A 16,630-nucleotide genomic window follows, 5' to 3' on the forward strand; every position below is an offset into this window, starting at 1 on the left:
ATGACCTTCTGGGGGTAGGGTGGGGCCACAATGGGGTGTCGAAGTTTAACATGGGAATATATAAAGTAAATCTTTAAAAATCTTCTTCTCAGAAACTAATCAGCCAGGAAAGCTGAAACTTGTGTGGAAGCATCCTCAGTTAGTGTAAATTCATAGTTGTGAAAATCATGATCCCCGGGGTAGGGTGGGGCCACAATGGGGGGGGGTCAAAGTTTAACAAAGGAATATATATGGTAAATCTTTAAAAATCTTCTTCTCAGAAACTAATCAGCCAGATGATTCTTTACAATTGTTAAAACTTTGGCCCCAGGACAATTCTTTGGCCTCACAAGAAGGTTCAGAGTTTATGTACGTTTATATCCCATATATAAACAATTGTTAAGGATCTTTTTGAGAACTGTAATACTCAACATATGATATGACTATAAAATCATCCTGTTAGAAAAGATGATTATAAACATAAGAATATCCAGGGGAAAAATGGATTTTATTTATACAGGATCAACATGTATTATTGTACATTGTCCAGATAGTTTGTATTATGACTCCGTTAAGCTGATTTTATCATACCTATTGTTCCTCAGGTGAGCGATGTGGCCCATGGGCCTCTTGTTTTTAAATCTGGCCGTTACCGGTACATCTCAAACCTTGAAACTATGGTTAAAGAAAATTGTGTGTTAGGTACAATAGACCAGAACCGGACTCATTCAAAATAAGTCTGAATCTAGATCTGAAGAGTAGCTAGGGACATATGTACAAGAAGCAGAGGGTCCAAGTTATATAGTCTTATAACTTTTGAGCGGACGAGTTTGTTTATGATTTGAAATTGCTTCCATCACTGAGTTGACGTCAGACTTAAAATAGATAGTGGTACATAAATTCATAGATTAGAATTTCAGACTACTGTAATTACAAAGTCCGACCTGAATTGTGCCCATCCTATATTGTTTTAACTGTTATGGAAAGATACATGTGCGTGTACATGTATGGCAGAAGATGTAACCAATCTTCTGCAGTCACGAGTTTTTAGAACACACATTTTAAAACTTCAGCCACTTTTCACGAGAATATCAATACCTGTACTTTTGGTCAGTAATTACACGTACATGTAGAGAGAGGAAAACATGCAAAAATTAGGTAGTCAAATATTGTCTATAGGCACTTACATGCCTTATGCTCTTTTTTAACTGCTTCTTCCTTCAACAATTATTATTTGCATTTTTAATCAAAGATTAAGTGAGAAAACAAATACATATATACATTTGTTATCTCTATGAATACATGAATCATTATTTGGCAGGCTGTAACACCAATAATAATACTTTAAATGCCATTAGCTGTACAAGCTGTCATGATGTACATTTTGAATTTACTGGGTGGTTAATTACAAAAATGTACAACATTACAACTTGTAAATTTACACCATGACAAAGCGATGACAACCATTTTCCTCCAAAAATTTCCAATATACATACTATTGTGGAATTAAAACATTTAGCTATGGCATGACACCTGACGTTTCTCTTAATGAAAAAAAGGTCCTTGTAATATATTAATAACGTTATTATTATACCACAAGGATTTTTTCTTAAAGGGAAAACTTTAAAACTTCAGGTGATTATTACTTTACACGGAAATATTTTTCTTCATAAGAGAAAACTTTAATACGTCAAGTTATTATTAAAGGACTTGGACTTTTCTATTTAAGTGAAAACGTTAAAAAGTCAGGTGATTATTAAAGTACAAGGAAACTTTTTTTTTAAGAGAAAAAAAATTAAAACATCAGGTGACTGTGCTACATGTGACATAACTACGTAACAAAACTAATAGGGAATTCGCATACAGAAAACTTTTTTCAACAAAATTTAATTCATTTTTTAATTATTAGATATAAAAGGTAACAGTGTTGTCATGAGAAATATGTAAGCCATTGAAGTTTTTAATTCATTTTTGAAGCTAATACTCTTTATTTTATTAACTCTTTATTAGGATATATACGACCGTACCTACCTCCGTACATATATGTTCGGTAAATCTGCGGTTTCCTATAACTGTTGATACATTTGAAATAATTAGAAATAATGTTATTCCCATATGCTATGGAATTAAGTTTGTATTCAGTGTACAATTGAATTTATTCGCCAAAACTATTTAGATTATGTAGATTTTTTGCAATGAAATAAACTGATGCTTAATGTGACGATCTATTAGTGATACGCCAACATTCCAATACTCGTATTTAATTATTTTATTGTAAAATGATCATACTATTAAAAAAAAATCCAAACATTTCTTATATCTACTAATATTTACATTTTCCAGTGTCTTTGTCTATGATACCACAACAAATCAATTTTGTAACGTATAGTTCAATACAGTTTATCAATGACGCGAAGTCAATGATATAATATTTAATTGAACAATGGCTGAAAATAATATCAATATAAGCACATGTAATAGGAAATCATTTTTCGGACTTTGTTGGATTTGATCACGCACCGACCGTATTTAATCACCTCATAATATTCAAAGAATGATTCCTTATTCCTTAAATAGCATTTGAACCACCACCAAACACACACACACACACACACATTTAAATTACTTATACATAATCAAAGGTGGCATATAAGTTCTATGGTGCTCTTAATGCACATCTATGTTGTAATGATTTCTAGTATATAGGACACACTTGTAATATAAACATTGAACAAAGTCTTTTGCTGCAGTCAGGTCCAAGTACAAAATTTCATCAATTAGGAATCCATGTGCGATATTCCCGATCAATACTTGTAAAAAAAAATGTTACAATCGACGTTATTATATTTTTTTGTTTTCAAACTTTAAAGCTAAAATAAAACGATACACTTTGATCTAAGTATATGAGTAAATTATACATCAGATTTAGTCTTTAGAGAGAGAAAATATAAGAACTTAAAAGGGTAACTTTAACTTCGACTTCATAAGATTTTTATTATAACGGTATCAAGTTTATATGTTGCTTTCTAATCCTTAATGTAATTTGACTCACTTTTTTACTATCATTTACTTGATTGTTTAGTTATCAATTGACCCCTCGTTTTAAGTGCAAGGCCAAATCACGGATCATCGCCCCGCAGACAGATAATCTCAGGCCTTGGACCGACCTCTCTCTCTCTATAGTTCATTTTCAGTTTATATATCAGCACTTCCTATTAGTACAATATCATAATCAATGGATATATTTGATCCCGTTATAACTGATATGAACTTACTGTCCTTCAGTGGCTGATTACAAAAGATACCGGGACTTCATACTAAGTCAGGCCAACAATGTAACACTCAACAGACTGTTTGCTGAACACGCCCAGAAATACCGAACCTCGGCCAATCAGGTACCACATTACATCAACGCGGGAATAATTTGAATATTACTTTAGAAATGTTTATCGGTGACGGTATCTGTAATTTTTCTTTTAAAAATAGGTCAATTTCATTTATTTTAGGTACCCAACTTTCCTTGCTCTACGTACACCTTAAAACGAGGAGCGGTAACAGGTAGTTATACATTTATGAATCACAATTCATATACTATATTATTATTTACAAGTACATATACATGTACCTTTATGAGGATCAATTGCCGTTATAAACACTGCATGGATGGTTGGTTGAAATTCTAAACTTTGTTGAAACTATTATTCAAAAACTTTTGAAATTTTTCAGTTCATAATTTAGCCCCTGAAGACATCAGTGTGGTGGCTGGCGTTGGCGATTCTATAACGGTGTGTACAGAATACCGCATCACCAAAGCTCTTCATGCATCCTCTTTTGATACATTTTATATATTTTGATATATATTATATAAAGTGAGAAATGAATTGATCTTGACTTGACCTTACCTGACCCTGACTTGTCCTTGACCTGACCTTGACGGGTAGGTTACGAGTGTCTTGTTGATGGTATTTGATTGGTTTCAGGCTGGCACGGGGATACAGGCGAAGACCATCATCGGTCTCCTCACTGAGTACCGCGGACTCTCTTGGAGGTAAGCGTATCAGAAGCCCAGGGGTAAGATGGAAATTAGATGGTTCACTTAATATCATAGTCCTTCTTCAACAACTTCAAAATTTTACCAAAAGTGAGCTAGATCATCAAACTTTTTTGTCACCGCGCGGAGCCAGATGTCTTCGAGTTGGCTATTGCAAAAGATGTTGTTAGTCGACACACCCGAATTTTGATATAAAGTTCAGCATGTACAATTCGTATTGTAATATTACTGATCTCTTAATTCTAACTTTAATTATTTTCTAATTCAGTTGAATTATGCTGTGAAATTTGAAATATTTTACATAATCGTTTTGCCCATTACATGTGTATGTCAAATAAATGTACCTGCTATTGTAAAAATATTAATAAATATTGTTTAAACTTAATTCTTTTAGCATCGGCGGGGACGAAAATGTAGAGGATTACGTCACACTGGCCAGTAAGTTGGTATAATCTGACGGTCGAGTCGTACAAAAAATGTGCATGCTTTCGCCAATCTTTGTTTTATCCACTGGTTACAACGTACATTGTCTTGCAGATATCATAAAGAAGTACAACCCTGACGTGAAGGGCTTCTCCCTCGGAAAGGGCGACGTAAACAGTGACAACGCCCACCTGAACGTCGCTAACCCAGGGGACCAGGCTAGGTCAGCGGGGGGTTATTTGTCATGAACTGTTTATTGTTACCAAGCAATATGAGCTGCAATATTCATGTCGGAAATTCAAATCACAGACCTTTTAATGTAATTCACTACTGAATTGTCGTAAACTGTTGTGATGCATTAGTCATACTTCGTTACATCGTTGTAGGGACATGCCCGCTCAAGCCAATTTGCTGGTGGAACGAATGAAAACTGAACCTGGAGTAGATTTTGAAAATGACTGGAAACTCATTACACTTTTCATTGGCGGAAATGACCTTTGTGACTACTGTGACGACAAGGTCAGAGGGCATTAAAGTTGAGCCTTGAAATTTTCATGATGTTCTTAAACATTTATATTAAACTCAGATTTGACTTGTTTAGGAAACCTTTAGTGCAGCTAACTTTATCGCATACGTGACGGAGGCTTTGGACATACTTCACAAGAACATTCCCAGAGCTTTTGTCAACGTTGTGGAGACGCTTAATATTGCAGACATCAGTGTTTTAAACGAGGGCCTCATCTGCGATACAATTCACTTGTAAGAAAACATAATAAATTATTGCATTATCTATTACGTATTGATCAATAATCAGACAATGGATTTTACTGAGCTCTCCTTTGTTGTAGTTTTCTTTGTCGTTGTGGAACTTTTCCCTCGGAGACAGAGAGAGAGGAAATGCGGGCTGCCGTAAGGTCGTATCAGCAAGGTGTTCGTGATCTCGTCAGCTCGGGTAGGTACGACACAAGAGATGATTTCACGGTCGTTGCTCAACCTTTCTTCGAGGATACAGAAATTCCTAGAATGGTAAGCAATGTTTATTTTGTAACAAAAAAGTTATTTTATATATTGGAGCAAATGTTTTATAATAAAGTAAAAGGTTGATACATGTATATTGGTACAAAAGGCAAAATCAAACCCATGAAAATGGTATTTTATTTTCAAGGTTCCAGATGCTTTGGAAGCTATTGGGGTTTTTATGATAAAGGTAACAATAAATTGATAAAATTTAAAAATGCATCTTTTAAGGCCGACACCAGTGAAGCAGATCTGAGTTATTTCGCCCCGGATTGTTTCCATTTGAGTGAGAAAGGCCACAAGGCGGCCGCAGAAGCTTTATGGAACAACATGGTAATCATACGAAATACTGATTGTGAACTCATGTGGTTATGAGGACAAATTACAAAGTTGAACTGACCATGAAGTGCGTTTGTATTTCAGGTTGAGCCAGTGGGACAGAAGCGTCTAAAGTGGACGCCCGAGGAGCCCGTGGAATGCCCCTCCCAGGTCAGTCGATAATTTTATATGCAACACACCACTAATATAATAGTACTATGTACTATATATTTCATTCTGACGAAAAATTATCATAATACGGTGTTTTTCTAACCATTTTTGTAAGACAACTAAAGACATTCCATTTATACAATATATTGTGTATGATAGTGTCCATGATTTAGGAACTATTATGACAGTGTTGTTCCTTTTATATAGGATCATCCTTATTTCTACACCAGCAAGAACAGCGGGGATTCGTCAAAACGTTCCAAGTCAGGGTTTGGTTCTTCGGCTTCCGACAGCACAGGGTCCGGGAATACCGACACTTCCTCTTCACAAACAACCGGTCTCGTTATAGGGGCGTGTGTAGCTGTGGTGGGCATAGTCTGTGCCGCCATCTTTGTTGTCAGAAGGAAAAACAAAAACAGGGGTCAGCCTCTACTACAAAAAAATGACCATGTCACTTATACTAACCTTTAACCCAACAATGAGATTTGGTGATTCCGAAGGTGCTTCATATCGGCTACCAATGATATTATAACATATCTTTTTAACTTTTGTTTTTTATTTACTCTACTCTGTCAACTTTAATTGTCTTTGATTTGTTAGATATATTATAAGCATATCTGTGATATCTCCGATTCCTTATGGCGCATGATTTTTGTGCCAGTTTTAAATACAAAACTATTTTGCCTTAATATTACAGCACCGAACCTGCAGTTGTAAATATCGATCCACATTCCACCTACAAATGGTTTTAATCTGAACTAAGTTTTATTACACACATTAAAGTCTATAATTTCAGATCAAGAAATATTGATTTGACTACAACCTAGCTACACTTTAATCTGTTAATGGTTTTGTTTTCAACTGACTATTTTAATATTGACGAGAAGTATCAGTGCCTCAGCATTATATACAGTATGTACATGTATATTATTGTTAAACATTGTATCGGAAGTATTGTTTGCATATGTACATACAACATGTAGATTACATTGATCCAGGAACGTATATACTAATACTAGTATATACGTCCCTGATTGATCCTATCATCAATCGATTGTTACATAACTTTAATTATACCCGATATTTATTTATACACGTTAATCAGGGATGCACATGTTTCAATAGTTTATCATTTTGTATTGATATGTTGTATATGTTGATTTGATTTCTTTTATAACACATGATTATATAATAAAACTTTTTCTGACTGATTTTATTTTTTATACTTTTTGCCAATGAGTGGAGTTTGTTTACCGCCCCCATCCATTCTGGTATGGGACACCTCCAATGTGATGTTCTTCTGGTCGAAAAAACAATAAAATCATGAATAATTATTAACTTTTTCTTTCCCGAAGTTGTTACCTGTTAACAGCGTAGCGCAATATATTAGAGCGTCAACTACGAATATGTAAGTCATGAGTTCGAATCCTGTTGGGGGCTTTTATAAGTTTTACCTTTCCAAAACATTTAAAAACATATTTTATGGTCAAATATTGTAAAATTTGAAAATTTCAAATCCGTAAAAATATTTCAATTTTGATGTTCTTTTATCCATGCACATTAATATCGACTGCATGTGTTCCTTACCTCCTTAATTATCATGAAGTACTGCATACTGTATACAACTAGACGCCATATTGAATTTAGAGGACCATGTTGCAAAGACAAAAACGGGATATCTTACTATTAATAGTACAGCCACTGTTCATGTTTAATATGTTTAATATCTATGGCATATCGAGCCTTTATTTAAAAAATAAGTTTACTATATACATTTAGATTTAAATTCTTGATATTGGGTGTAAAAAAAACCCCCAGTAAACAATCGCCGAAAAAACAATATGCTCAGTTTTGTAAATATATATATATATATATATATATATATATATATATATATATATATATATATATATATATATATATATATATATATATATGTATAATATATATATATATATATATATATATATATATAAATCTATTATTACATAATCTTAGGGAATGCACAGCTATTTATCATGAACTATATTAATTCATGAAGACGTTTATATTCAGAACATAATTTACGGTTGGTACGTCTTTTATTTAAAAAAAATGATTTTCCGTGAACTGTTGCATCGTTAGTTTTAATCATGTGTACATTTTCCATGATTTTTGTCGTAATGGCCATATACTTTTTAAAAAATGTATCTATGATTTATAGGGCTGGGACGATACTGTACTGAGCCGATTCGGTACATATCACGATACATGAGATGCGATACGATACATATCACGATACATTGCAATTAAATGAAAACATGAATAAAAGTTTAAAATTTATTCAACCTGCCGATGTATTACCGCATGTCCAAAGTTATTTTGTTATATTCATAATGAGCGTTGCACAATTTACAAATTACTTTAGTCTCGTGTACACTAGTTTTTCATAAACAAGTACTCCAAAAGTTTTCCACACTCCATATTTAGCTTCCTAACAGTTTTGACAACTTTACGAGGTTTTCCGCCATCTTTGTACTTTCATATTAGGCGCGCGGACTAAAAATAGCCGATATATGAAGCTCGGATATTTTTGAAAAATTAAAAAAAGTTCGGTAAGGTATCGTTGTATTAATGGTAAATGTATCGATCCAAATATCGTCAAAATAAATACCGCGATGCACCGGTGCATCGGTGGATCGTCCCATCCCTAATGATTTAGCAGCAAAAATGCATTGCCCTTAAAATTTCTTTTATTGCTCGGGTTCGGCTGTTTTTCTTTTTAAAATCGGGATTGGTGTTAATAAAATTCATATCCGGTTTGAGAAAATGGTGAGTTGCAAATTTGATTTCTTTTATTCGTTAAATTACTGATTAATTTGAAAGAAATGTAAACAATTCATAGATATTCCCTGCGAGGCCAATAAATGATAATTAATCATACAGTCAAATAAGCTTAGAATGTTGTTCTAACTGTTCATCCAGAGGAAGGAAGGGGGGGGGGGGGGGTCGAACATCTGACAATGTTGATCATTTGATTTAAAAGTGCTTTAAAAGACGCTTATATTAATGTCGCTAGCATTTATTTATTTTACGTATTCAGAATGAAATTAAGAGGAGTAATAATGGCTTTTTTCCTATATCAATAAACGGTAATAGTACAGCCCTTTGTTTGGAGTTCTACTCGTCTCCCATGTTGTTATTCTGACAAGTCAGAAGGATGAGAAGTCCCATGTATATTCATGTCTATACTGGCGTGGGTCCAGTTCTCACTCAAATACCATTATTTGCCAGTGCATTGTTATGTCATTTTATCATTTAACACTTAAAATTGCATACGAAAAATGACATAACAATGCACTGGCAAGAAATGGTACTCGACGAGAACTGGTTGCACGTCAGTATGGTAGTATGGAACCCCATATTATATTTATCTGCTAAACAGTTGTAATATTTTATTCATTTATGAGGGATAAAGGCAATTTAACCAACCAAATGGACAAGAACTCTTGCATATAAACCTTCTATAAAAGAAAATTGGCATTAATTTTTACTTAAAGTTTGACATAGATGCAACCAAAAATTTACTAAAAATCAAAATGTTTTTATTCAATGTGGACTGAGTGTTTGGACTCTCTTAGCCACAATTCTCGATTCTTATATGCTTTAACCAAAAGTCTATTTGTGGGGTTTTTTTCAGTCAAAGAAAAGTCATTTTTAAAATATGGAAGAGTGCATTGTGTACTTAATTATTTTCAATATGGATACATGTATTACAAATCAAACTTTTAATTTTTAGAGAAAAAATATGCTGATTGAGTGATTATTTACAACTTAAGGATGCTTTTGATTTGAACTTCTTTTTTAATAAACCCAAGGGCAAGAGCAAAGGCATGAAATATTGGCACTTGCAATCGAGCAGATGGCTTGGCAAAATATACATGCCCTACCTTTATATCTACTAGCTCTACAAAAGTCTTTGTTGTGATAAAAATATTTTATAAAAAAAACACATACCATACATGTTTTTGACCTTTACTTCAATTTTCTCCTCTTTTATACTCTAATTACTCTTCATATACATTGTTTTGTTCCTCTTGTTTTTTTCAAGAATGTGTTAAAAAATCAACACTTTACATGTTGATATTTAGTTGGATTTGTTGTAAAGTTAAATAACAAACATTTTAAAATCATTATGGAGAGTAAGTCCCTACCAATTTTTTTACTTGCCTGATCGGAAAAATCACTAGCCCCAGGCATCTGGCAATGGGATTTTCAGCCCCTGAATCTGTAATGAACAGTTATTATTTGGTGGTTACTTCTGGGTGTATTCTACATGTGAATAAATTTTCAGGGAAACCAGCAAGCAGGAGGTGGAGGAGGCGGACAGGGGGAGAAGAAGGATGACAAGGTTTGTAGCCTCACTTCTCAATCAACTCATACTACGTTCTGATACTTCTTATAAGGTATTGTTTTCAAGAGTTATATCTCATTAAATATTAAATGATTTGATAGGAAAGAAAGAAGAAGTATGAACCCCCAGTTCCAACTAGAGTTGGTAAGAAGAAGAAGAAGATGAAGGGACCAGACACAGCCAGTAAACTACCACAAGGTACAGTATCCCATGTATCTGTTGGTCTCAGTATAATCACTTTATCAATTGATCCTATTTGCTTAGCAATTTCATGAAATTTTATGAAAAATACTTTTATTTATTTTAAACATAATACATGTACAATAAATTATAAGTACAAATATATAGCCACTCATGAACTTAATAGTTGTCCTTAAGACATCTCTTACTCTCCACTAATTTATGAACTAAGATACAGTCAACAAATATATAATAAATATATATAGATTATTTAAACTTGTTAACCGGGTTTTCCGAAGGAAAAATCCGGTTATTAAAATGGTGAAAATGGCGGGCGGGTGGGCGGGCGGCTGCCAAAAGGGTACCCTCATTGTACGGATAACTCCTCCTACAGTTTTCAAGATAGGTAGTGGTTGTTTTGCAGATCAATTGTACATATATCAGAGGTGTGCATATTGCTAGGATTTTGATTTCTGATAATTTATGAAAAAAATACCAGCTTTTGAACTTAGTCATTTTTTGGCAAAATATTGCATATAGGGTACCCTCATTGTACGGATAACTCCTCCTACAGTTTTCAAGATAGGATGTTGTTTTTTTGCAGATCAATTGTACATATATCAGAAGTGTGCATATTGCTAGGATTTGATTTCCGATAAATTATGAAAAAAAAACCAGCTTTTGAACTAAGTCATTTTTTGGCAAAATATTGCATATAGGGTACCCTCATTGTACGGATAACTCCTCCTACAGTTTTCAAGATAGGAAGTTGTTCTTTTGGAGATCAATTGTACATATATCAGAGGTGTGCATATTGCTAGGATTTTGATTTTCGATAATTTATGAAAAAAATACTAGTTTTTGAACTTAGTCACTTTTTTGCAAAATATTGCATATAGGGTACCCTCATTGTGCGGATAACTCCTCCTACAGTTTTCAAGATAGGAAGTTATTGTTTTGCGGATCAATTGTACATATATAAGAAGTGTGCATATTGCTAGGATTTTGATTTCCGATAATTAATGAAAAAAATACTAGCTTTTGAACTTAGTCACTTTTGGCAAAATATTGCATATATAGGGTACCCTCATTGTACGGATAACTCCTCCTACAGTTTTCAAGATAGGAAGTTATTGTTTTGCAGATCAATTGTACATATATCAGAGGTGTGCATATTGCTAGGATTTTGATTTCCGATAATTTATGAAAAAAGTACCAGCTTTTGAACGTAGTCACTTTTGGCAAAATATTGCATATAGGGTACCCTCATTGTACGGATAACTCCTCCTACAGATTTCAAGATACGAAGTTGTTCTTTTGCAGATCAATTGTACATATATCAGAGGTGTGCATATTGCTAGGATTTTGATTTCTGATAATTTCTGAAAAAAATACCAGCTTTTGAACTTAGTCATTTTTTGGCAAAATATTGCATATAGGGTACCCTCATTGTACGGATAACTCCTCCTACAGTTTTCAAGATAGGATGTTGTTTTTTTGCAGATCAATTGTACATATATCAGAAGTGTGCATATTGCTAGGATTTGATTTCCGATAAATTATGAAAAAAAACCCAGCTTTTGAACTTAGTCATTTTTTGGCAAAATATTGCATATAGGGTACCCTCATTGTACGGATAACTCCTCCTACAGATTTCAAGATACGAAGTTGTTCTTTTGCAGATCAATTGTACATATATCAGAGGTGTGCATATTGCTAGAATTTTGATTTCTGATAATTTATGAAAAAAATACCAGCTTTTGAACTTAGTCATTTTTTGGCAAAATATTGCATATAGGGTACCCTCATTGTACGGATAACTCCTCCTACAGTTTTCAAGATAGGATGTTGTTTTTTTGCAGATCAATTGTACATATATCAGAAGTGTGCATATTGCTAGGATTTGATTTCCGATAAATTATGAAAAAAAAACCAGCTTTTGAACTAAGTCATTTTTTGGCAAAATATTGCATATAGGGTACCCTCATTGTACGGATAACTCCTCCTACAGTTTTCAAGATAGGAAGTTGTTCTTTTGGAGATCAATTGTACATATATCAGAGGTGTGCATATTGCTAGGATTTTGATTTTCGATAATTTATGAAAAAAATACTAGTTTTTGAACTTAGTCACTTTTTTGCAAAATATTGCATATAGGGTACCCTCATTGTGCGGATAACTCCTCCTACAGTTTTCAAGATAGGAAGTTATTGTTTTGCGGATCAATTGTACATATATAAGAAGTGTGCATATTGCTAGGATTTTGATTTCCGATAATTAATGAAAAAAATACTAGCTTTTGAACTTAGTCACTTTTGGCAAAATATTGCATATATAGGGTACCCTCATTGTACGGATAACTCCTCCTACAGTTTTCAAGATAGGAAGTTATTGTTTTGCAGATCAATTGTACATATATCAGAGGTGTGCATATTGCTAGGATTTTGATTTCCGATAATTTATGAAAAAAGTACCAGCTTTTGAACGTAGTCACTTTTGGCAAAATATTGCATATAGGGTACTCTCATTGTACGGATAACTCCTCCTACAGATTTCAAGATACGAAGTTGTTCTTTTGCAGATCAATTGTACATATATCAGAGGTGTGCATATTGCTAGGATTTTGATTTCTGATAATTTCTGAAAAAAATACCAGCTTTTGAACTTAGTCATTTTTTGGCAAAATATTGCATATAGGGTACCCTCATTGTACGGATAACTCCTCCTACAGTTTTCAAGATAGGATGTTGTTTTTTTGCAGATCAATTGTACATATATCAGAAGTGTGCATATTGCTAGGATTTGATTTCCGATAAATTATGAAAAAAAACCCAGCTTTTGAACTTAGTCATTTTTTGGCAAAATATTGCATATAGGGTACCCTCATTGTACGGATAACTCCTCCTACAGATTTCAAGATACGAAGTTGTTCTTTTGCAGATCAATTGTACATATATCAGAGGTGTGCATATTGCTAGAATTTTGATTTCTGATAATTTATGAAAAAAATACCAGCTTTTGAACTTAGTCATTTTTTGGCAAAATATTGCATATAGGGTACCCTCATTGTACGGATAACTCCTCCTACAGTTTTCAAGATAGGATGTTGTTTTTTTGCAGATCAATTGTACATATATCAGAAGTGTGCATATTGCTAGGATTTGATTTCCGATAAATTATGAAAAAAAAACCAGCTTTTGAACTAAGTCATTTTTTGGCAAAATATTGCATATAGGGTACCCTCATTGTACGGATAACTCCTCCTACAGTTTTCAAGATAGGAAGTTATTGTTTTGGAGATCAATTGTACATATATCAGAGGTGTGCATATTGCTAGGATTTTGATTTCCGATAATTTATGAAAAAAATACTAGCTTTTGAACTTAGCTACTTTTGGCAAAATATTGCATATAGGGTACCCTCATTGTACGGATAACTCCTCCTACAGTTTTCAAGATAGGAAGTTGTTCGTTTGCAGATCAATTGTACATAGGGTATATCAGAGGTGTGCATATTGCTAGGATTTTGATTTCTGATAATTTATGAAAAAAGTACCAGCTTTTGAACTTAGTCACTTTTTGGCAAAATATTGCATATAGGGGTACACCATTTCTTTGGATATGGGTTGACATGGATTATGGATAAAGTTCACATAAAAGAAAACCCGGTTTGCTGTCACATTGACAGCTTTTCACTTGTTTAAAATTCTTTTGATAGTAACACCCCACACACGATGCAGACTCAAACTTCTGAAGCTGGAAAGGATTAAAGATTACTTATTAATGGAAGAAGAATTCATCAGAAATCAGGAGAGACTCAAACCTCAAGAGGAAAAGCATGAGGTATCCCAAAGTTGTTCTGTCTTTGTACTCAGTACTGTATTCTATCATTCTTTTTGTCAATGTTTGCCACTCAGTTGGTTCAAAATCATGGATTGAAAAGTTGCAGGTACATGTGTATGTATGATCTTTTATCATGAATTTGTGTTTTCCTGGTATGTATTACATTTGAGGTAACCCTTTTATGATTATTAGGAAGAGAGAACTAAGGTGGATGAATTGAGAGGATCGCCGATGTCTGTGGGCACTCTGGAGGAGATAATAGATGATAATCACGCTATTGTGTCCACATCTGTCGGCAGTGAACACTATGTGAGCATCCTGTCCTTTGTAGACAAAGACCAGTTGGAACCAGGATGTTCCGTGCTCCTCAATCATAAGGTATGGCCTTACTCTGGCACAAATTTCAGCTTTATTCTCAACAACAACTATAACAAACAAAAGTGAAAAAATATACACCAACAACAATTTGCAATGACATTTGTTGATATTTGATTTTCTGAATTATGACCATTGATAATAGGTACATGCAGTGGTGGGAGTTTTGGGAGATGACACAGATCCTATGGTGACTGTGATGAAGCTAGAGAAGGCTCCTCAGGAAACGTATGCAGACATTGGAGGACTCGATCAGCAGATTCAGGAAATCAAGGTAATGCCCATCATCATTGCATGTATATGTGTGATAGCCTGATACATGTAGGTACCAAAACATGAAAACAGTATTGAATCTACGTTTTGATTTAATGGAATGTGAAACTTCATTTTCTGTAGGAATCGGTGGAACTTCCTCTCACACATCCTGAGTATTATGAGGAAATGGGAATCAAACCTCCCAAAGGTGTCATTTTATATGGGCCCCCCGGAACAGGTAACTAGAATCATAACCAAATACTGCATTGGCTTTACTTATACTATTTGAATGACAGAAAGAAAGTTATGAAAAATTAATTTCTACCCAATGAAAACCCTTTTAATTAACCCTATTAATGCTTTATACAGGTAAAACCCTTTTGGCCAAGGCTGTAGCCAATCAGACATCAGCCACATTTTTACGTGTAGTGGGATCAGAACTCATTCAGAAGTATCTGGTAAGTTTTACACAGTTATCCCTCATTTGTTGATATGTTTATAAATAAAAGGAGAAAATGATTGTTACATGGTTTGCAGGTTTTATTAAATTATTTCTGATTGTAGGGTGATGGCCCTAAGCTTGTTCGAGAATTATTCAGAGTTGCAGAAGAACATGCTCCTTCCATTGTCTTTATTGATGAAATAGATGCAGTAGGAACAAAACGGTACGTATTGTAATGTTAAATTATTAAGGCAAAGCTAAACAAAGCATGCGAAAGTGATTTTTGTTAAATTTACTGTTCTTCCGAGTTTTTATGTAGTAATTTTTATTAACAGGTATGATTCAAATTCTGGAGGTGAGAGGGAGATTCAAAGAACCATGTTGGAACTTTTGAATCAACTAGATGGCTTTGATTCCAGAGGAGATGTAAAGGTTTGTGTTTTTATAGTGTTACAGATTAATATATAGAAGCAATTGTATCTGAAATATTACATGTACATGTATTTGTTATCATTAAATATAACTTTTGATTTATGAAAAATTGCAGGTGGTTATGGCAACCAACAGAATTGAAACCCTTGACCCTGCTCTGATCCGTCCAGGAAGAATTGATCGGAAGATTGAATTCCCTCTTCCTGATGAGAAGACAAAGAGGAGGATCTTCACCATCCATACAAACCGCATGACATTAGCGGAGGATGTCAATATTGATGACTACGTTATGGCAAAAGATGACCTGTCTGGTGCTGACATCAAGGTATGATAAAGAATTGGTACTGTAGCATATTCTCTTTTAAATAAAATGCTACTAAATTTTCATTACGAAAGATTTTTGTTTCATTCTTGTAATTTAATCATTCCAGGCCATATGTACAGAGGCAGGACTTCTAGCTCTTAGAGAACGAAGAATGAAAGTGACAAATGAGGATTTTAAATCCGCCAAAGAAAATGTGTTGTACAGAAAGAATGAGGGAACTCCTGAAGGACTCTACTTGTAAAAACTTTCCACATAAATGTTGATTTTCAGATGCTGAACAGAGAATATAGATAACTCTGTACAAGTACCTGTATTGTGTTATTAAAATATATGTCTGATCAACTGTGTTTTGTTATGTTTCTCCATTGTATGCCCATGGTCTATCAGAAATGTTGGTGCTGTACTCAAAAAATTCCTAGTTACTGTT

The 16,630-nt window shown here is 33.9% G+C and overlaps 2 protein-coding genes across 2 annotated transcripts in view; both read left to right on the forward strand.

The window, feature by feature from the left end:
- LOC105326807 (phospholipase B1, membrane-associated) overlaps positions 1-6,528 on the forward strand; it is an 11,624-nt gene extending 5,096 nt beyond the window's left edge. The window contains exons 2-13 of the mRNA XM_011426989.4: positions 3,265-3,374; positions 3,486-3,537; positions 3,706-3,764; positions 3,960-4,027; positions 4,425-4,468; positions 4,568-4,676; positions 4,840-4,972; positions 5,055-5,212; positions 5,302-5,479; positions 5,702-5,803; positions 5,894-5,959; positions 6,167-6,528. Of these exons, the coding sequence (XP_011425291.3) occupies positions 3,265-3,374; positions 3,486-3,537; positions 3,706-3,764; positions 3,960-4,027; positions 4,425-4,468; positions 4,568-4,676; positions 4,840-4,972; positions 5,055-5,212; positions 5,302-5,479; positions 5,702-5,803; positions 5,894-5,959; positions 6,167-6,430 (1,343 nt within the window). The 3' untranslated portion in view covers positions 6,431-6,528. The remainder of the gene's footprint in view (positions 1-3,264; positions 3,375-3,485; positions 3,538-3,705; positions 3,765-3,959; positions 4,028-4,424; positions 4,469-4,567; positions 4,677-4,839; positions 4,973-5,054; positions 5,213-5,301; positions 5,480-5,701; positions 5,804-5,893; positions 5,960-6,166) is intronic.
- Positions 6,529-8,718: 2,190 nt separating this feature from the next.
- LOC105326796 (26S proteasome regulatory subunit 4) lies at positions 8,719-16,545 on the forward strand. Its single transcript, XM_011426978.3, has 12 exons — positions 8,719-8,770; positions 10,293-10,349; positions 10,454-10,550; positions 14,250-14,374; positions 14,567-14,752; positions 14,895-15,023; positions 15,146-15,242; positions 15,374-15,462; positions 15,569-15,669; positions 15,782-15,878; positions 15,994-16,203; positions 16,310-16,545. The coding sequence occupies exons 1-12, from the start codon at positions 8,768-8,770 to the stop codon at positions 16,442-16,444; spliced, it is 1,326 nt and encodes a 441-aa protein (XP_011425280.1). The 5' UTR covers positions 8,719-8,767; the 3' UTR covers positions 16,445-16,545.
- The last annotated feature ends 85 nt before the right edge of the window (positions 16,546-16,630 follow it).

The sequence above is a fragment of the Magallana gigas genome, chromosome 6 (assembly GCF_963853765.1).
Source record: "Magallana gigas chromosome 6, xbMagGiga1.1, whole genome shotgun sequence".
In the NCBI taxonomy this organism is placed as follows: Eukaryota; Metazoa; Mollusca; class Bivalvia; order Ostreida; family Ostreidae; genus Magallana; species Magallana gigas.

What these genes read in the sequence shown, in the direction of transcription:
- LOC105326796 (XM_011426978.3), top strand. An exon ending in GATGCAGTAGGAACAAAACG is followed by an intron (nt 15,670 to 15,781) that starts GTACGTATTGTA and finishes TTTTATTAACAG; the next exon opens with GTATGATTCAAATTCTGGAG. An exon ending in TGTCTGGTGCTGACATCAAG is followed by an intron (nt 16,204 to 16,309) that starts GTATGATAAAGA and finishes TAATCATTCCAG; the next exon opens with GCCATATGTACAGAGGCAGG.